The sequence below is a fragment of the Vicugna pacos genome, chromosome 1, assembly GCF_048564905.1.
Source record: "Vicugna pacos chromosome 1, VicPac4, whole genome shotgun sequence".
NCBI lineage: Eukaryota > Metazoa > Chordata > Mammalia > Artiodactyla > Camelidae > Vicugna > Vicugna pacos.
The window spans coordinates 68,583,654-68,605,794 of NC_132987.1; the positions used below are offsets into that span (position 1 = coordinate 68,583,654).

The 22,141-nt window shown below is 38.2% G+C and overlaps 2 protein-coding genes across 11 annotated transcripts in view; one reads left to right on the plus strand and one right to left on the minus strand.

Annotated features, from left to right (window-relative positions):
• Positions 1 to 1,296, minus strand: part of TEX55 (testis expressed 55) — a 31,482-nt gene extending 30,186 nt beyond the window's left edge. For all 8 annotated transcript variants that reach the window (XM_072964658.1, XM_072964654.1, XM_072964644.1 and 5 more), the window contains exon 1: positions 122 to 1,296. In XM_072964658.1, coding sequence (XP_072820759.1) covers positions 122 to 1,264 — 1,143 coding nt within the window. In that variant the 5' untranslated portion in view covers positions 1,265 to 1,296. The remainder of the gene's footprint in view (positions 1 to 121) is intronic.
• Positions 1,297 to 1,441: 145 nt separating this feature from the next.
• Positions 1,442 to 22,141, plus strand: part of IGSF11 (immunoglobulin superfamily member 11) — a 156,887-nt gene continuing 136,187 nt past the window's right edge. For 2 of the 3 annotated variants that reach the window (XM_072964704.1, XM_072964691.1), the window contains exons 1-2: positions 1,442 to 1,671; positions 10,979 to 11,040. Coding sequence is in view for 2 of the 3 variants with exons in the window: in XM_072964691.1 (XP_072820792.1) it covers positions 10,992 to 11,040 (49 nt within the window). In the remaining variant the exon portion in view is untranslated. The remainder of the gene's footprint in view (positions 1,672 to 10,978; positions 11,041 to 22,141) is intronic. The other variant, XM_072964693.1, reaches the window with a different exon arrangement.

Below are 22,141 nucleotides of genomic sequence, written 5' to 3' on the forward strand. Positions count from 1 at the left end.
TCCTTCCTGAATGCTACTCACAACAGCATGTGCCCTCCCCCCACTCTCCCATGTCACCACTACAGGCCCCTGGCTTGGCCTCTAACTTCCCAGGTGGGTATCAAATGCCCCTTTAACCTACAGGCTTGATTTCTGTGGCTTGAGTTTTTTCCTGATTGATGATGTAATCCAATTTGGATGAAATGGAGGGAAACTTTGGGGAATAGGCTAGGTCTTTTTCTTGCAAGTGATCGATCAATCTGTCATCAAATGGGTTGAATGCTTGCAGATCGGTTACACTTTCGGTGTCAGTTTCAAAGGAAACCTTGGATATGTTGCTGTCTGTCTGGCTAGGCTCAAATTTGCAGGGTTGTACTCTGAAGTCATCTTCTTTGTCTTCCCTGATGTTGCCAAAATATGCAAACATTCTGTTATCAGACTGGCTATGTTCTCCATAGTCAAACATGTTGTCTTCTGTGTAGTCATACTCTTTGTCCATTAAGTCAGATACACTGTGGTCAGCCTTGTCAATTTTAAGGTGGTCAGCAGGGTCAGCAGCTTGGTATTCAGCTGGTTTAGTCACTTGGTCAGACACTTCGCTGGTAGTCCTTACCAATGCTCTGTGGTCAGCATGGACAGACAATCTATGGTCAATCTGTTCAGAAGCTTTTCGCTCAACCAGGCCAGACAATCTACTTTCAATCTGTTGAGTTCTTTGGTCAGTTGGTTGGGACGTTCTGTGGTCAATCTGCTCAGAAGCTATTTGTACAGATGGGACAGATGGTTTACGGTCAGTCTGTTCAGAAGTTCTTCTCTCAGCTAGGCTGGACATCCTGTGATCAATCTGTTCTGAAGCCCTTTGTTCAATTTGTTCAGAGGTACCTTGTTCAGGCAGAGCAGACATCTGGCTGTCAACCCCATCAGCTTGGCTAGATGCCTTGCTGTCCATCTGTTCTGACATTCTTCGGTTAACCTGATCAGATGCTCTATCATCGACAACATTAAAATAGTCGGATGCTCTGAGGTCAGCCTGATCAGATGTTCTTTCTCCAACGTGTTCATACAGTTTGGGGTCAGCTTGACTAAATTTGTTGGGTTCAGCCAGGCCAGACACTCCTTGGACAGCCTGGTCAGCTGTTTCGTGATCAGTCTGGTCACCTGTCTCCACTTCATCTTGTTTCTGCCTGTTGTCTTCCTGGCTGTCTGTGTGGCTGTCATTTGAGGACTTGGCTTTGCTTTCGACTTCCAAGGATTCTGCCGGAACTTCTTCTGGAGGCTCTTCCATTTTCTGCCTGGTACCTGACTGCCCTAGGCTGCCAAGCCGCTGTGGGTGGGGCCGAGCCTGGTCGTCCAGGCAACCTTACAGGAGCCCGCGACGACAATGCCTGCGGGCTTTGTTCGAGCCTCCTTGCACCAGTTCTTTCGGGCCCGCGGGCGGATACCTGGAGGTGAGCGGGGCCGCCCGCCGCTGCCTCCAGGCGCAGCCTGGACTGGGGCGCCAGCCACTCGCAGTGTGGATGCCAGCACAGGGGCGGACACCCTTCTCCGGAGAAGAGGTGATGACCAGAGGTGTGGCGTCGCCACCGCCCAGCGACAAGGTCTCAAGGCTCTGTGAATCGGTGCATTAGAGCGGTACCCTCCTTGTTTCCTTGTGGAGGTCCACTGCGGCATGTGTGAAATAAGATCGTTCAGGTATCGCTTTAACCAACAAAATGTTAGCGATGAACACGCGTTCAACCGCACGAGGGCGGCATACCTGAACCGAGGTCACTGTTTCCGTCAATCAAATCCGCGCTTCATCGGCCACCGACTTTTGTCTAATCACAGTTGTGCCGCACAGTATGATATTCGTGCTGGGCACTGTGCTGGTAAATGGTCCTGCTAAATGTTACTCTTCTTAAGAGAATCCGTATTGTAGTTATGTGGCCAAATTCTTCTTTTTTTTTGAATTAAAAAAAATGTTTTAAATCCTGCCTTTACAAACAGTGTTGGTGCTGTTTTTAGTGGTACTAGGAAGGGTTTAGTCCCAATTAACACTCATTACCAAAGTCATACGGATCTTTCTTCACAGTAAGAGTGTAGAGAGAAGGAATTTGCCCTCCTCCCTACCCTCACCCTACACACCCCTTGGCAGTTTATTGCTGCAGGAGCATCCTTTTCTTTGTCTCCAGGGACAGGCGAGCAGCTGTTTTCCATTTCCTCCGGGAAGAGCTATGCTGGCTGTGGAAACTCAAACGCCAAGGTGTTTTCTGTCAGAATTAGTCATACAGGGCTGGAGAGCTGGAGGGAGGAGAGGTAATCAAGGGAGAATGGATTCTAAAAATCTCACCATCCGATGGTCCTAGAGCATAAGGGAGGGCCAGGGTTAGGAGCCAGAGTTCCAGAAAGAAAAGGAGTAAGGAAGGTGGGGAAGAGACAGGAGAAGGAATATTTAACAAGTGAGGAATTTGCACTTAATGGTGGTGGCCAGGTTCTGAGATTTGCTCCTCCCCTTTTGAAATAAACCTTAAGAATCTACTTCCAGCCAACACTTCTACTTTCCGGAACAGGGCGATGCAAAGGTGGTAACTGATGAAACTTGGACTCTTAAAAGCCTAAATCACTAAGGCAGGGCAAGGATTGGTAGTATAATGCCAGATATTCTTTTAAAATGGGTTTAATTGTATTCAATAGTTAGAAATAAGATTTAAAATCCAAATAGTAGCAATTAAGGAGTGAGAGGGAGAGTGGGTACCCTTGGCGTCATACTTAGGGGCAGAAAGGAGAATTTAGATACACTGAAATAAAATCGTTTACCTAACAGTACCTAGGACATAGCAGGTGCTCAAGATGTGTTTGTTGAATATAAACATATTAGTTATTTGCCTTCTTTATTTATCTTAAAATGTGTGGAACGAGTGGGTGCTATGTGTGGAGTAAAACAGCTGACAGGCTATGGTTTGCAACTTCAAAGGGGCATTGATTTTGTAGATTTGTTTTCCCATTTATAAATTAAATGTAGAATTTAATTATTTAAATTATTGTAGAAAAGTAAGAAAAACAGGCATAAATTTTAAAAAAATTCCCCAAGCACCCAAGGGATAACCATTATTAACATGTTGATACGTATACTTCTAGAATTTTCCCTATGCAAATCTATTAATATATATAGATGTGCGTATATTTAACAAAATGGAATCAAACATGCAACTGTGCTATAAACTACATTTTCATTTAAGACTGTGATTTAGATGTTCTTCCAAGTCAAGAAATGTAATCTAAATTACACACTGGCTTTTGGAGTCAGACCAAGTTGGCTCTACTTCTATATCTGCCACTTACTAGATTTTTGAGCTTGAGCAAATCTCATTATTTTTCTGAACTTCAATTTTCTCATCTGCTGATGAAAATGAGAATAATATAATAGTTCTCAGAATTCTTGTGAAAACTAAATGAGATCATATATAATTAGCTCATATGCATCATAAAGAATAGCTATTTCAAAATACATGTGTAATTTATTATATTAATATATTTTGTTGTTTGGAATAGTGCTGCATTGACCATCATTGTACAAACATTTTATAAGCTTGTCATATTTTTTTCTGTAAGATAAATTTTCAGTTGCAGAATTACTTGGTTAAGGAAATGTGCTTATTTTGGTTTTTTGAGAGTACTATACTTAACAATCCCTCGCTCCACCAGTAATTTATGAGAGTACTATTTCCTATACCAAGTCTGATTCTGTGTGTATTTTTCATTTTTGCCTCTCTCATAAGTGAAAAATAGTATTTTGTTTTCATTTGTATTCTTTTTCACATGTTTAATGACTTTGGATTTCCTGTTTTTGTACATTTCCTAGTCCTGCTCTTATCTTTTCCTTATTGATTTATAGGAGCTTCTTTTATATCAAAATATTTAATTATTTGCTATAAAAATTGCAAATAAAGTTTCTTGGCTTGTTTGCTATGCAGTTTTTATATTTTTTTGTTTTTATGAGGTTAAGGTCCATTTTTCCCTTTCTAGTTTTTAATCTTTGAGGTCATGCTTAAAAAGACCTTTCTTATCTCTTAAGACTATATAAATTTTCCCCACTTATATTTTATTTTAGTACTTTTCGGTATGTGTGTATTTTTTTTTCCTTACATCAAGTTAAGTGCTCAAAACTAAGTGTGAAACTTGATGAATTTTTACATACGTATACATCTATTTATACAGTGCCCAGATCAAGATATAGACTATTTCCAACACTCTAGCAAGTTCCTTCATGTTCCCACCCAGTGAATACCACTCCTTAAGTTAAATATGGTCCTGATCTCTGTTTCCATAGCTTAGTTTTTCTGGTTTTTGAACACCACACAAAATGATTCTTATTCTGGCCTCTTTTATTCTACATTATGTCTGTGAGACTACTATATTCTTACATGTAGCAGTATATAGTTATTTTTCATTGCTGTGCCATATTCCATGGTGTGATAATACCACAAACTATCTATCAACTCTGACATTGACCGACATTGGATTGTTTATAGCTTGGAACTACTTAGAACTTTCTTCTATGTGTCTTTTCATGGATATAAGTGCTCATTTCTCTTGGAACAGTGCACAGTGTGGGATTCCTGGATTGTAGAATAGGCTTATGTTTGGCTTTAGTAAATACTACCAGACAGATTTCCAAAATGGTAGTGCCAATTTGCACTCTTACTAGCAATGTAGAAAAGGATTCCAGTTGCTCTGCATACTTGCCTTTTACTCTTGGCTGTTCTGATGTATTGCTTAGAGCCTCGACATAATGAATTTGAGAACATAATTTAGTCCATTACAGCCATAGAGGTGAGGACTTATTTCTAGATTCTCAATTCTATTAGTCTATCTACCCACCCATATGCCAGTACCACACGATTTGGTTCCTACTGTTTTAAAATAAATTTTGAAATCAAGACTTGCAAGTTATCCAACTTTGTTCTTTTTTAATGTTGTTTTGAATTGCTACGGACCCTTGAAGTCATACATGAATTTTAATACTGGCTTTTTCCTTTTCTGCAAAAAGCTTATTGGAATTTTGATAGGGAGCTCATTGTATCTGTATATTGCTTTGAGATAGTATTGCCTTTCTAAGAATACTAAGTCTTCCAATCATGAAAATGTAATGTTTTGTCCATTTATTTATATCTTCTTTAATTTCTTTCAGCAGTCTTTTGTAGTTTCAGTGTACAAGTCTTTCACCCTCTGCTTGGTTTAATTTATTTTTAGGAATTTTATTCTTTTGGATGCTATTATAAATGAAACTGTTTACTTAATTTCATTTTTTGGATTGTTCATTACTAGTGTATAGAAATATAGCTGATTTTTGTGAGTTTATCTTGTATCTTGCAACTTTAAATTTGCTTATTATTTTTAATAGTTTTTTGTAGGCTTTTAAAGGATTTTCTGTATATAAGATCATGTCACCTGTGAATAGGGATGGTTTTATTCTCTTCTTCCAATTTAGATGCATTTCCTTTTTTTTGCCTAAACTCTTACTAGAAGTTCCCGGACAATAGTGAATAAAAACGGTGAAAGTGGGCATTCATGTCTTGTTCCTGATCATAAGGCGAAGGCTTTCACTGCTGAATATGATACGGGTTTTCATCAAAGCCATTTATCAGAATGAGAAAGTGCCCTTCTGTTTTTTTTTATTTTTTGAGTGTTTTATCATAGAAGGGTATTGGATTTTAAACCTGCCTTTTATGCAACAATTGAAATGATTGTGTTTTTTCCTCTTTTATTCTATCAATATAGTGCATAGCATTGATTACTTTTTACATGGTGAACTGCCCTAACATCCGTGGGATAAATCCAATGGGGTCATGGGGTATGATGCTTTTAATATGCGTCTGAATTTAGTTACTCGTATTTTCTTGAGGATTTTTTCAGATATATTCATAAGAGATATTAGTCTCTAGTTTTCTTTTTTCTTGTGATGTCTTTTGTCTGGTTTGGTATCAGGGTAATGCTGATGTACAAAATGAGTTACTAAGTGTTCCCTTCTCTTTCACTCTTTGGAAGAGTGTGAGAAGGGTTGGTGTTAAGTTTTCTGTAAATTACTGGTAGACTTCATCAGTGAAGTCATCTGTTCCTGGGTTGGTCTGGTGGTAGTTTTTGTTGCTGTTTTTCACTGTTGCTGATTTAATCTCTTTCTGTGTTACAGGTCTGGTATTTTCTGTTTCTTTTTGAGTCAGTTTTGGTAGTAGGTGTGTTTCTGGGACTTTGTTCAGTTTATCTAGGTTATCTAATTTTGCTATACAGTTGTTCATAGTATTCTCTTATAATCCTTTCTACTTCCACAAGATTGGTAGTGATGTCTCCACTTTTATCTCTGATTTTGGTTACTTAGTACTTCTCTATTTTTTTGCCAGTCTAGCTAAAGTTTTGCCAATTTTGTTAACCTTTTCAAGGAACCAATTTTTTGTTTTGTTATTTCTCTCAGTTGTCTTCCTACACTCCGTTTCATTTATCTCTGCTCTAGTCTTTAAAAGAGAATTTCCTTCCATCTTCTAGCTCGGGTTTGGTTTGCTCTTCTCCTTATAGTTCTTTGAGGTGTAAAGTTAGGTTGTTGATTTGAGATCTTTCTTCTTTTTTAATGTAGACATTTACAGCCATAAATTTCCTCTGGAGCATTGTTTCCCCTGTATCCCAGAAGCTTTGGGATGCTGTGTTTTTATTTTCATTCATCGCAACGTATACATTTCCCTTGTAATACTGTTATCATCTATTAGTCATTTAAAACTGTACTGCTTAATTTCCAAATATTTGTGAATTTTCCAGTTTTATTTCTCTTACAAATTTATAGCTTCATTCTACTGTGTGTGTCAGAGAAGATACTTCTGGGATTTCAATCTTCTAAATTTATGAAGACTTGTTTTGTGGTGTAACACAAGATCTCTCTTGGAGAATGTTCTATGAGAAGACTGTGTGTCTGGTATTTTGGGTGGAATGTTCTTTATATGTCTGGACTAGTTTGTTTATAGTGTTGTTCAAGTCTTATATTTTCTTATTGATCTTCTGTCTCGATATTCTATCCTTGGGCACTTCGTGTCAGTCCATCAAGTAGCCTTCAGACAAGTCAAAAGAGGCAAACACAGTTCTCTGAGAATAAGGTGTGTTCTGCTGTCTCTGGAACCAGGGACTATGGTCCTACACTGTGAACATGGGCTGTTATCTTCAAAACTGTTGCTGCATTGAGAAGCTGGGAACAAGGACAAAAGAAAATGCTGCAGTGCTTTTCTATTATTTGTAAGTTACCTCTTCCTGGAGTCAGCATTTACTTGGTTTGGCCTTTGGCTACTTTCCAGAGTCCCGACAAAGTTGACTGACAGTTTTTGCTTATTATTTCATTGTTTCTGTGGAAGGAAAGGCCTCTGCCATTTTCACTGATGTCATTCCTCACCCCCCACCCCAACCCCCCTTAAACTTTTGAAAGTGGAACACTGTTAATCCACATCAGATTTCCAGCTTCTTTTGAAAAATGGAAAATCTGTCAATGCTGGGCTCACAGTTCCACATTATCAGCAATTGCCTAGTGAGTAGCAGTTGCCCACTTCAGCAGAACATACACTCTTCAGTTTCCCCGCACTTTCCCTCCTGCCCCTTAATCATTTAAGTTGCCTGATTGATTCTTCCACCCGTTTTAATTTTCGCTCTCTTTAGTATTACATAGTGAATAAGAGACCAGGCCTTAGGGAAGTGACCTGTCCTCTGTGAGCTGCAGTGCCTTCACTTGTAAAATGAAGATAAACAGCTCCTCAACTGAGCTGTTGAGATGAGTAGATGATATAATATTTATAATGAATTTACCCCAGTGCCTAATATTCAGCAAGTAAATAATAGTGCTTATGAGTCTTAATGTAAATTTATTAAAGTCATCATTTGTGTCCTTTGGTAATGTTTGGATTTTTCCCCTTATGTGTTGAATGTATTTGTTAAAAAAAAAGTTATTCTTATGTAGTTTATGAGTTTTATTATTATTGTGAATTGGATTTTTTCTGATATATTTTCTAAATAGCTAATACGTAGGAAAGATAATGATTTCTGTTTCTCTTTTATACTGCCGTCTTTTCAATTTTATTACTGAATAGACTTTCAGATTAGTTCAATTTTTCTTAATAGACAATGGTAACGATAACTTTTCCTCTTCCTTTATAATATTTATACTTCTTATTCTTTTTCTTTTCCAGTGTTGAATAAGACTGCCAAACAATGTTTAATAATCATAAAGATTATAGATGTCTTCATTTTATCCCTGAATATAATGAGAATGTCCCATTAAATGTAATGCTTAATTTTGGTTTCTGATATAAGGAAGTTTCTATTTATGTTTTACAAAAGATTTGAATTGGCTTTTGGATTTTATCAAATAATTTGTAGTGTCTATTGAAATAATCATATAATTACCTCCATTAATTTATTCATGTGGTTACATCAATAGATGTTTAAATGTTAAATCAATTATCCATTCCTGGAATAAACCTTACTTGGTCATCCTGTATTTAACTCAATACAATTCTGGAATCAGTTGCTAATATTTTTTTTGGGGTGTTTGTATTTTTTTAATCAGTGAAATTGGTCTGTTGTTACTTTTTCTAATTTTATATTTGTCAAGTTTTGGTATCAGGATTATGCTAGCTTTATAAAATAATTTAAGAAACTTACTGTCTTTTTCTGTGTCCTAGAACAGTTTATACAGGAACTATCCGTTCTTCAGATAGCTTTGCTAAAACTCACCTATCAAATCTCACGGTCTGGCGCCTTGAAGGGTGCATGGGTTATGGTTGTGGTTTCAACAGATCTTTTATAGGATTTCCAACTTATTGTATGGTTATTGGTCTACTTAGATTTCCCCCCTACTTGAAAACATTTTGATAATTCAACTTTATTTAGAAACTTACTTCATTTCATCTCAAATTTAAAATTTATTGAACATATAGTATTTTCTTATGCTATTATTTCAATCTTCTCTCTATATATTTATAAGTCTTTTTAAATTTTCAATATTGAGTCCTTTTTCTTTCTTGGTTACTCAGTTATACTTTCTTTCTAGTGTGGTTTTTTTTTTTTTCAATGCTTCTTTAAATAGCCTTTCTAAAGAAATACCTTGTGTTTATTAGTTCTGTTGTAAGGTGTTTTGGAGTGTTAAGGTTATAATAAAATAGACAGTGAGTTTACAGTTTTGTGCTCTTCTGACCTGTAATACCTAATTGTGTGGGCTGCTAAGACCGCTGTATTTTGGGTGAGCATCCATGACACACGAAGGAGTCAGCAGGGAGCCAGTTGACCCTCCTGCATCCTTTCCCATTTATATTCTTTACCCTGTTTATTTATTACTTTATGAGTAAACTAAAGAGAAGGCAACTCTGAACAGAGTTCAAGCTGTCATTTTTTTCCTGTCCTTAAACCCAGCGGTTTGGACTAGGGAAGACAGTTTTCTCTTGTTTTTGCTTTGCTTTATTCTTTCTGGTTGGTTTCTGGGAATTTATTTTTCAAGCATGAGGCTAAGTATTTAACATACTAATGATGTATTTCTAAAAATAGTTTTATTAACACATATTTCACATACCACAAAATTCACTCGTTAGTATTTTTAATATATCCATAGAGTTTTGCAATCATCACCAGTCTAGTTTTAGAATATTTTTCACATTCCAGAAAGAAATTCTGTACACATTAGCAGTCATTACACCCTCCCTCCCCTACTTCCTCCCCTACTTCACCCCAACCCCAGGCAACCACTGATCTATTTTCTGTGTCTATGGATTTGCCTATTCTGGACATTTCACATAAGTAGAATCATAAAAAATCTGAATCTGGATTCTTTCACTTAGCATAATGTTTTCAAAGTTTATCAATATTGTAGTCTATATTAGTACTTCATTTTCTTTTTAGTGCCAAATAATTTCCATTATTACAATATACCACATTTTGTTTATCCATTTGTCAGTTGATGGGCATTTAAGTTGTTTCTACTTTTTGGCTATTATGGATAATGCTGGCATGAAAATTTGTGTATAAGTTTTTGTGTGGATATATATATATTTTCTCTTTGTTATATACCTAGGAGTGGAATTGCTGGATCATATGATAACTCTCTGTGTAATATTTTGAATAACCACCAAACTTTTCCAAAATGGCTGCATAACTTTACATTCCCGCTGGTAGTGTACGTGGGTTCCAATTTATCCACATCCTTGTCAGCACTTGTTATTATATCTTTATTATTTTAGCCATATTAGTAGATGTGAAGTGGTTTTGATTTGCATTTCCCTGATGGCTAATGATGGTGAGCATCTTTTTATGTGCTTATTGGCCATCTGTATACCTTCTTTGGAGAAATGTCTATTCAAAGTCTTTGCCCATTTTAATTTAACAAATAAATTAAAAGTTACTTGTCTATTTACTATTAAGTTGTAAGAATTCTTTACATATTCTAGATGTAAGTCCCTTGTGAAATACATGATTTGCAAATATTTTCTCCTATGCTATGTGTTGTCTTTTCACTTTCTTGGTATCTGCCAAGAGCTTGTAACATTTAACTCCTTACTAATTATGGCAGAGGAGCCGTAATCTACTAAGGAAGGTTGGATGAGTGTGTTATTCTTCTAATAATTTGTTGAAGTTGATGCAGATGACTTACTATAAGGAATCACACAGGAGAGAAGGAAGCTCAGCGCTTCTGGATGGTGGCAGCTGTGATGGGCACTTAGGATCCATTCTGTTATCCTGATCTGTGTTGGGCCAACTGCAGATGAGCCCATACAAACCTAACCTGGGTTCGTGTTAGGTGTTCCTTCCTGTTTCAAAGGCGTGTGTGTGACTCAGTGGTCTAGTGAGATGGTTCTTATCCCAGTGTTTTGTACTGGAATCATGTATCCAAAGAGGTCTTTCCAAATGTAACTTTTAAAAAATTTTTAAAATATGAAATCTACTTATTGTTATGTTATCAGAACATAGAATCTTCCTTTCTCCTTTTCCTCACCCCTCTCAGGTAAGAAGACGCAATGTCTCTGGTGGGACTTTTGCTCTGGTGGGACTACCTTTCCAGAACTGGTGAGTGACTTGGCGTTGATGTTTTAATACTATTAGCAGTTATTATCTCTGATGATCTGGCTGAGGGAAGGGCTTTTGATGATTCTGACCCCTTATCACATTCTGCTGCTTATTTAAAAAGTTTCCCATTTCTCAACCCTGGGAAAAGCAATTTTTAATTCCAGAAAGTATTTATTGGGCCCTTGCTATGTGTCAGGCAAACTGGAGACAGCAGAAAATGAGGCAGATAGTTTTCAGTCTCAAGAATCTCATAGTCTAGAAGGAATCTCTAATAAGGAAATGAGCAGTTAGAATACTGTGTTAGGAGCTATGAAGGGAGAAATACAAGCCGCTCTCGGTGTGAATTGGTGAGGCACTTAGCCCAAAGTTGAGGCGCGAGGACCAGTGATGTAAGAGGAGCATCACGTGTAGTCAGCTTGTTGTTGTAGGACCTTTTCAGTGCTGCAGTCTAGCTGCATCTCCAGCATCTACTAGCTTGTCAACTTGGGCAAATTTCTTAATCTTTACCACTTTCAATTTCTTCATATTTGAAATGGGGAATACAATGCTCATCTCATTGGTCTTCTATGAAAATAAATGAGTCAGTACTATATGTAATATAATTTATATAACTGCTTAGCATAGTAGGTAAACAATAAAAAATGGTAACATTGTTATTTTGAGAGCCAAAGGGTTATTAAGAGTTAAGAAGTAAATGGAGTGGTCAGTGTCAGGAGAATATTCCAGGCACAGAGAAAAGCACATTGCATGCCTGGAGGCAGAACAGATCATGGAGAGTCTGAATAACTAAAAGAAATTCATTATGCTGAAATGCTCTATGAGGGGGTTGGAGAGAAACAGATGAGGAAGGAGAGGTGGACAAGGGCCAGATCATGGGGATGTTTGGCCTTTATCCCAAGAGTATACAGAGTCACAAAAGGGGTTCTTACAGGTATTGACATAATCAAATTTGCATTTTAGGTCATTTTTTGGGGAGAGGGAGGTGATTAGATCTCTTTACTTGTTATAATTTTTTAAGTGGAGGTACTAGGGATTGATTCCATGACCTTGTGCGTGCTAAGCACACACTCTACCACTGAGCTATACGCTCCCCACTAGGTCATTCTTGTAACTGAAAAAATGGATGGAAAGGTAAGATCAGAGACAGGGAGACTAACAAAATCCTATTATAGAGGTTTCTAATATTTAAATGGCCAAGTAAAGATGGCACTGCACTCTTTTTCTCTCAGAAATCAGTGCAAGATAAGAACAAAAACCAGAAATGCAAATTCAACCTTTGGAAAAAATTAGATGAAATCTACAACCCTGAATCATAATATATGAGGAAAGGTTACTGAGAGCAGCTCTGGTCAAACAAGAATATGAGTGGATGCAGAATGATGCTGCATCTACACATTTCAGGCAAAACTGGCAGAGAAAATCTTCCAGAAAAGAGACTGTACCCTGAGGGGTCGGGGGGAACCTAACATTTCCTTATTTGGAATAATGGAGTGAGGAGTGAGGAAGGGAGTGAAAGGAAATGGAAATATATAAATTTAATAATTGCTACTATTATGGAGTAATAGATACTGTCCAATGAAATGGATGATTAAATGTAGTATAAATTTATAGTTATCCCACAGGTATACTTGCAAATGTGAAAAATGAAGTATGTGAAAAGATATTCATTGCAACATCATTTGTAAAAGCAAATGCTTGGGAATGGTATAAATATAATTTATACCCGTAGACAGCAGCTATTGTAAAGAATGAGCTCTATGTGCACTTGTGTGAAATGATCTCCAAGATGTATTATTAAGTGGCAAAACTAGGTACAGAAGAAAGTGAACTGCATGGGGGAAGAAAGCCAGCATATATACATGTATGCTTGTATGCGTGTAAAATCTCTCTGGAAGGACACACAAAACTTTGGTTAGCTTGGTTTGCTCTTATTAAGGGCATTGTATCACTGGGGGTCTGGGATGGGAGGGACATGTTTATTGAATTTTGTGCCATTACTTTAAAAAATAATTTATTCTTCTTGAAAAGAAGGTATTTAAGTCAGGTCAGTAAGGGAAGATGGTGGCCTGAGCTACAGGAGTGGCAGTAGAGATGGAGGGAAGCAGGTGGATTGGAAGTACTTCCAGTTGGAATGATGGGTAGTGAGGAGGAAGGGATCAAAGATGACACCTCGGTTTCTTCTAGTTTGGGTAAGTGGGTAGGTGTTGGGTCATTCGGATTCCCTGCAGATCTGTCCGCAGACTTCATTTCTTACCTTTATCTATAGAATTCTGTTATTTCATGCCTTTCTGCCTCTCTATCACTTCAGTTTCCACCTCTTTGTGAACAATTTTTATGCCTTTTTAAAACTCTAAATTACCTGGGTTGTCGGGCGCCATCTGGACGTTAACTCTTTAAGGTTAACATCCTTAACTAATTATAGGACTAAAGAATCATAAAATTAGATCTAAAATGGACCTTAGAAATTTATCATGGTCTTACCATTTTATTTTAGCAATGAAAGCCCTAAGGCACAGAGGCAATATGTGACTTAGATTTTTGTTAAAATTTTATGTAAGTTGGAGCATGAACTTACATATTTTTGATCTCCCTTTTCTTTCTTTATCTTTGTTTATTGAAGTATAGTTGACATCTAATATTATATTTGTTTCAGGTGTACAACATAGTGATTTGACATTTATATACATTGCTAATTTATCACCATAAGTCTAGTAACTATCACCACACAAATATATCATAATGTTATTGACGATATCCCCTATGCTGTGCATTATATCCCTGTGACTTATATATTTTACAACTGCAACTTTGCACCTCTCAGTCCCTATCACCTATTTTGTCCAATCCCCCACCCGCTTCCCCCTGGCAAACAGAAGTTTGTTCTCTGTAGTTAAAAGTCTGTTTCTGTTTTGTTTTGTTTTAGATTCCACACATAAGTGAAATCATACAGTATCTGTCCTTCTCTGTCTGAATTATGTTACTTAGAATAATATCCTTTAGGTCATTCCATGTCACAAATGGCAAGATTTCATTTTTTATGGTTGAGTAATATTCCATTGTGAATATATATACTCATACATCCTACATCTTCTTTATCCATTCATCTATTGATGAACATTGTGTGTGGGTTTATTTCTTGGCTCTGTAGTCTGTTCCACTGATCTATTTGTCTGTTCTGTAAGAATGGATTAAAGACTTAAGTGTAAGACCTGAAACCATAAAACTCTTAAAAGAAGACATATGCAGTATTCTCTTTGACATCAATCTTGGCAATATTTTTTGAATCTGTCTCTTTAAGCAAGGGAAACAAAAGGAAAAATAAACAAATCGGACTATATCAAACTAAAAGCTTTTGCATAGCAAAGGAAACTATCAACAAAACAAAAAACAACCTAATTAAATGAGAGAAGATATTTGCAAATGATATAGTCAATCATGGTTAATATCCAAAATAAAAAAAAAAGAATTCACAACACTCAACATTAAAAAAACAAACAATCCAATCTAAAAATTCAATCTGAGTCCCCTCCCGGGGGCACAGATCCTGACCTGATAGCTTTTCTTTCATTCCTACGTGATTAAGTGTGTATCTTTTTTACAGCCTTGGTTGTATGGGTGTCCTGCGAGTTTTCAGTTAGTTTTCAGTGAGAATTGTTCCACACGTAGATGTATCTTTGATGTGTTCATGAGGAGAGGTGAACTCCATGCTGGTCTACTCCACTATCTTGACGTCTCCTTTCATGAAGCATCTTCCATCAGTGTCTCTTTCTCTATTGCTGTTATTCCGGCAGGAGTTGAGGTTCTCTTGCCTGGACTGTAGCAGTGGCCTTCAATATGATCTCCTTGGCTTTAAGCTTTCTCTTTTTCAAATAAATTATCTTCTGAATTACAGCAAAATGTTTCTTTCCAAAAATGTGGATCTTATTGTGACCTCAACATTTTTTCACTAACTGTTCAAGGCAGATAGATCAAAGTACACATTTCTTGGGATGGCATTTAAAGTTTCCATGATTTGTAACTAGCTTTTGTTTCTGATTTCATTTCTAAACACACCTGCCATTGTAGCCATATCTCACTAGTCATCTTTTCCAAAATGTAATCTGTACTTTTCCACTAATGGGTATTAGGTCACCTTTTCCCTTCCATCTGAGATAACTTTTCCCATTTTTTTTTTTTAAGATTTAGTCATCCTTCACAATAACCCATTCAGTTACTGCCACTTCAAGAAGATTTCTTAGAGCAAACCTTCCCCTTACTTGCATGTCTTTGAGTTTGTACCACCAACAGAAGCGTATTCTGGCAGTTTTCTTTCCATCTGAGTGGTGCATGTGTTCATGTACCGTTCTCTTTACATGCAGAGGCCATGTCTTTTTCAGTTCGGTATATACCACCAAATTTTTCTGTTTCCTGACTTTTGCACATTCTAGATGCTCAGAAAAAAATTTGGATTGAATTGAGGATTCTTTGTGTCACCTCTGCAGAATTTCAGTGATCTGGAACTGGTTGGAAAACTGAGGTTAGAAATCAGAGAGATTAACCATGAACAGTTAAGTAGTAACAGAAGTACTCTTGAGTGACTTGTTATATGTCTAAATGGCATCCTTCACTTGTGCCTTTTTTGTTGCAATTTTTACATGTCTATTTTGCAGTTTATTACAATTGGTGCAAATTTTTAAAAAGTGAAACATTGTACTTCATATGACTGATTTCCTAAAGGGACTAAATTATAAATACAAATAAATTTGTTACTGGAGATATTAATATAAATTTTGAAACATTCAAGAAAATGTATAAGAGTATTTGGGAAAATATTTGAGTAGAAAAATTATTTTATTTTTTAAGAAGGTGAGTCACTTAGTTGATAAGGATATGACCTTAATGTGCACTACATAATTTCTCCCACTAGAGGACAGCAGTAACTCATGATTGCACCAGGCAATAGTAAAATGCTTTGGGATTATTCTTGAAATATAGTTTCCAATGCAAAACTGGACAAAATGCATTTGCCATTAACTTAAAAAAAACAAGTATTTTGCTGACTTTCTGGCCAAATGGAAATTAAGCCCTAGTATTAGCTGTTAAGTTTAGTCGACAAATTGTTTTACTTATTAGAACAATTCTCTTATCTTTTGCATTTTTTAAAAAATTGAAGTATATCAACTTAGGCAGTTTTAATATGGCACTTGCACTATTTCCTGCAATAAGCTCTGTTCTCAAAAAACAATCACCTACAGAGAAATGAGACATCCTGGGGAAATAAAAAGATCATATGGGTGAAGTACTTTCTCTTGAGGTCTACAACTGAGTCCCAGTAAAGGTACTCTTTCTCACCTGGATTCTGAACAGTTAAAGGAATAAGACAAACGAGTTGGGAGATGGGGGCCAAAATATCACCTTTATTACTGGTAGGAACCAAATGGGAGGATCTGGCTTTAGATCTGTTAGCCAAATGGGCTTGCTGATCCTGAGCTGCACAATGAGCAGGTTCCCCCCCTCGCCCTCTATGAAGGGAAGCCTGGGCTCAGGGTAAGCCCCACCCCCAAACCTCCAGCCAGTGCTTGCTCCCAGGAGGGTGGCTGGACAAAGAGTGAAATGGGTGCTCCCTATAAACACTGCCTCCAAAAAGAAGGCAGATTCTGAGCCAAGCATGCCTAATTTATTCTTCCCAAATTTACCAGTTAGATAACTTACCCCATCTCCTCTGAACAGAGAGAAACCAGTAATTACAGTTAGTGAATTTTTTCTGGACAGGAAATATCAGATATAGTGGAGATGCATACCTCCCTAATATTTTCTAGCTCCTGTCAGCTATTTATTAGTTAATTTTTTTGAGAAAGCCATTGTGGTAGACAAAACAGTGGTCCCTCAAATGTGTCTACATCCCAATCCTCGAACCTGTGAATGTTAGGTTACATGTCAAAGGAATTAAGCTTGCTAATCAGCTGACTGTAAGATGGGAGATTTTCCTGGATTATCCAGGTGTGATATAGACTGAATGCTTATGTTCCTCCAAAATTCAGCTATCGACTCCTTAACCACTAATGTGATGGTATTTGGAGGTAATTGATTTGGATTAGGTCATGAGAGTGAGGCCTTCACGGTGGGATTAGTGCCTTTATAGGAAGAGGAATAACTCTCTCTGTGAGCACCCGTGGAATAAAGGCCACGTGAGCATTAAGCAAGAAGGCAGCCACCTGCAAACCAGGAGGAGAGCTCTCACAAGAGCCCACCTGCGCTGGCTCCTGATTTTAGGCTTCCAACCTCCAGGACTGTGGGAAAATGAATGTCTTTTGTTTGAGCCCTCAGGCTGTGGTATTTTGTGATAGCAGCCCAAGCTAACACAAAGTGCATGCAATACAGTCACCCTTAAAAGTGGAAGAGGATACAAGACCTTGTGGTAGCTCACAGCGAAAAAAATGTGACAATGATTATATGTATGTTCATGTATAACTGAAAAATTGTGCTCTACACTGGAATTTGACACAACATTGTAAAATGACTATGACTCAATGAAAAAATGTTAAAAAAAAAAGTGGAAGAGAAATGTGGGAGAGTCACAGAGATGACACCATGACAAGGACTTGGCTCCCAAAGTGTGATGAAACAGACTTCATGACAAAATGGTGTCTGATAAGTGTGGGACTCCTAGTCCAGAAGAGGGTATAATATAAATCAGAAGGAATAGAGCTCAGTGAATTAAAAAGCCAGAACTCCAGTTTGGGATTTGCAGATACAAACTACTATACATAACACAGATAAAACAACCAGTTCCTAATATGTAGCACAGGGAAATACATTCAACATCTTGTTATAACCTATAATGAAAAAGAATATAAAAAAGATTATATATGTATAACTGGATCACTATGCTGTACACTAGAAACTAACACAACACTGTAAATCAACTAAACTTTAATAAAAAAGAGAAACAATTAGAAATCCACCCTCCCCCAAATAAAACCCAAATCAAAGCAGGAACTCCATAGCTACCCTTTTTATCTAAGGTCCTATGAGATTAAATGGACTCGTTAAACAGAGGGAAACTTGGAACTTGTAAAAGCCGTTCAAGGTCTATGTTACTCTGTTTCCCTTTGATATGCCTTAGCATTTCATAAAGACATGAATGTTCTGTCTTTCCCAGCTGTGCTGCTGGACATAAAGAAAAAATACACAGCATGGAGTAGAAAGGTAAATGCAAAGTAGTGAAATTTCCCAACCTAGAGGCAAATTTGATGATGACATTAGTCATCTGCCAGAAGACCCAAAGGGGAAGGAAGACTCTCATACAGGGCCAGGAAGTGTAGTCTAGTTGCTTTTTTCATTTGAAAAGTTCTTGGAGTTTCCGGACTCCATTATCATAAAAAAAAAGACTGCATTTCCTCCTAAGAAGTATATATCTTCCATTTAAGTCACAGCCACTTGTCCTCCTTCCACAGGTATTTCTAAGAGGCTGGGCCACAAGGAATGGGCCAGTTAGAAAAGCCTGGAGGACAAGCATGCTCACCAAGTAGAGTGCTTGAAAGATAGTCACTATAACCATGGTAGCTTTTATTCAATGCATCCATTGCTTATTTGGTGACTCCCTATTAAGTATTAATACTGCACTAGATAGTTGCTAGAGATAAAAATATAAACAAATAGTCCACGTCCTTAAGGAGCTCAAAGTATGCTTGGGAAATGAAGACAGGTAAATGAACAGAACACAGTATACTATAAGTAAAAAAGAAGGTGTTTATAAGAGGCAATCTTCCATGAGCCCTGAGCATCCCCATGTGCTCCTGCTGGATATGCCAAGAATGCAAGGCCCTGAGCTCCTTTTACCTGGACCATTTCTCAGAGTTGGGTCTGTAGCAAGTGATCTCAAGGATAAGGTATTGTCTCCTTGAGACAAAGAACAGGCGTGCTTACCACTCACTGTAAAAGTGGTAAATCTCCAAATGCCGTGTTCCTCTCCTGTAATGCAACCCACTGCAGGTGTAGGCAAGTATCCAGATCCACCTGTGTCAACCCTGTGAGACTTGGAGGACCTGAGGAACTGGCACAAACATAAAGCTTTGGCTGCCATCTTTGTTGTAATAAAGTCCTTTGTTTCTGATCCAGGTTATCTCATGTCGTCTGCCAGCATCATGAAACAGTAATAAGCTAGCTTGTTAGCTTGTAAGTAGGGTAAAATCCCAGGCCTTTCACAATTTCTGACTGTACTTTGCCTGGGGAAGTAGCCTGAGACTTGAAGAGTGAACATGTAATTTCTAGGCTGCTGAGAAGGTCACAAAACCACTCAGCTAATGCAGTAAGGCCAGCCTGCTCTCTGCAGGCTTTAGGTCCCTTGTTGACTCTGATCTGCATAGATCTACTTGATTCATTGATTGCATTCTTGGGGGAAAATAGTGTGTATATTCTCTTTGAGGCAGATATAGTTCCTGCTTCTTTGTGTAAAGGAGGAGGTATTGGCCAAAGCAAAGACTGAATATTTTCCGATCTGGGTGTGAACCATAATCTGAAGTGCGTGTGTGTGTGTGTGTGAGAGAGAGAGAGAGAGAGAGATTCAGTTCCTTACTGTCATTTTTAAATAATAATTTTGTTTGGGTTTTGACTTTGATACTTTTCCTTAGCTCATTTTAATGTGAAATTTTCCTGAACCTTTAGAATGAGGAAAGATTTTTGTTTGTTTGTTTTAATTTCACAGAGCTCTATGTTTTACGTGGCGTTAGAAATACGGTGGCTTGCGTTCTGGGGTTTCCCGACTTTGTCTAGCTATATACTTTGGTCTAGATATTCTTGTTCCTTTTCCCCTATTCTGCTCAATTTTGATTTCACTCCCATAGGTTTCTCCTCCTTGTGCTGCCCTTTCCTAGTACTCCTGAGTCTTTCCTGGAGCACCTGAACTAATGGGGGTTTTGTTGTCAAAACCCTCGGAAGGCACCTAATTCCATCTTTGTTCATCCTATGAAACAGACACCAACGCCATACAAGTTTCGTGGCTGCTAGTGGCTCACCGGCACACCAGTTTGTGTTTTGTAAGCATACCCTGTCATCTAGTTTTTAAAGAAATGTTGTTTCTGGGTTTTTGCCTTTGCTATCTAGTTGCTCTGTTTTCATGGGAGCATTTGGAAAAATGCAAAAATTATGCTCCCACTGCCCTAATCTTCCTTTAATCCATATTAAAATTCTTACCAACTATACCTGATGCGTATCCCTGAGGCATTTTACAAGGATGCTCCAGCTTTATGAAAATATCCCTTAAAATGTTATAAGATCATTTCTTTATTGTATCTGGGTGATCTTCTGATCTTAATTTGATTTCTCCCTTGGAAGCAATCTTGTTGATTAGCTAAGATGAAGAAATACCCTTGGTTTTTCTATTCATCATGATTAGTTATTTACAGATTCAATTCAGGTTAACCCTTACTTGGGTCTATTGTTTGTGCCAGGCACTATGAGTAGGTACCGGAGACACAGAGTTGGATGAGCCATAGACCCTACACGGAAGGAGCTCACAGATGTATTTGTTTACTGGTGTGAAGGCTCTGTCCTCACCTCAGAGGATGTCAGACCCCTAAAAACAACCTCTGATGGAGAGAAGGAATTTAGACACTGACTATTAAAGCCCTATGAAAATAACCAGGAAAATTTCGAGGGGAGGAGGAAACAAATTACTACTGAACCTCAAATTAATGTGGAAGACAAGACTTTGAACATTGATATTGTTAAGTCCCTGGTGTTTGTCAATAATGTTTTGTCTCAGAATGTAGTTGGATAAAGTCATATAATGACTTAAGTTTTCCCTAATGAGGTAGGGCCGACCAGAGTAATTTGAACAGTCTGGTGTAAAAAGGCCCGAGAAGGCCAGATACATGAAGAGCTTCTGCAGGGGGTCACCCACAGTGCATTGTGAACCGGTCGAGCGCACTCCACGGACATGGGGCTGACGCAGTGGGATCCCTGGGAGGCATCCGGAAAGGCACAGTGCTAGTGACTGAAGGCGACATAGCTGAGCTGTGCAGGCAGAGCTGGGGATCTTAGCGATCTTCAGTTTCCTATGTAACAGGAGGACAGTTAGTGTGTGAATTGTATGACTGAGCATTTTCACTCCTCCTTATTTACATTTTAATATTATCTTTGTGATATTGTGTGTGTGTGTGTGTGTGTGTGTGTGTATGCAATGGACTGAATGTTTATATCCTTCCAAAATTCCTGTGCAGTCCTCTGAGAGGCATCCAAGGTGCTGGCATTAGGAGGTGGGGCCTTCGGGAGATGATAAGGTCATGAAGGTGAAGCCCTCACGAGTGGGGTCAGTGCTTTTGTAAGAGAGGGCCCAGGAGAGAGCCCTGGCCTCAGCTACCAGGTGAGGACACCCGGTGAGCAGGATGTTGCTCTGAACTCTCTATGAGGAACTCAGGAGGAAGCAGGGAGGAGGCAGGAAGTCAGGCTTAAGAGTTTCTCTTGCTGGAGCCTCCCACACCCCTGGGTGTTCTGGGCACTGTGACTTCAAACCCTTTCCTTTTTCTTCCCTGATCTCCATTTGCAGTGCTTGCCTTAGTGGTATAGGCCAAGGAGTGTGCTATAAGGGGAGGCTTCTTGCCCCCAAATGGCTTTTCTTTCTGCTTAGCATTCCATCAGACATAGATTTATTTGTACAACAAGCAAACGCTGCTCGAAGGACTAAGAACTGGATCCTCCTCCTTCCTTCCTCCAATAGGATAAGGAGCAGCATCATAAAACTGAGAGGGTGTTTGGACAGCCCAGATGACTCTTCTTTTATAAATGAGCAAACTGATACTCCCTGACGAAAAGTGATTTGCTCAAGGGCGCACAGTTTATGTGTTAACAACCAGGACTGGAACTCCTGACTGCAAACCCAGTGTATGTCAGAAAATAGATTTTTGAAAGAACTGTGCAGCTTGGTAGAGTTCTTAAACGTATTTAGTACATACTTAGCATACATACTAAAAGAGTGTCACCTTTGGCGCTGGCAGGAAACCATCCGGCCCTTGGGGAATCAGCATTCATCTTGGTGTTAACTGAGAATGCAGCACGGAGGGACAGACTAGGGGCAAGGAACACAGGAGAACAAGGAGCAGCAAATAGCAGAGGGGAAAGA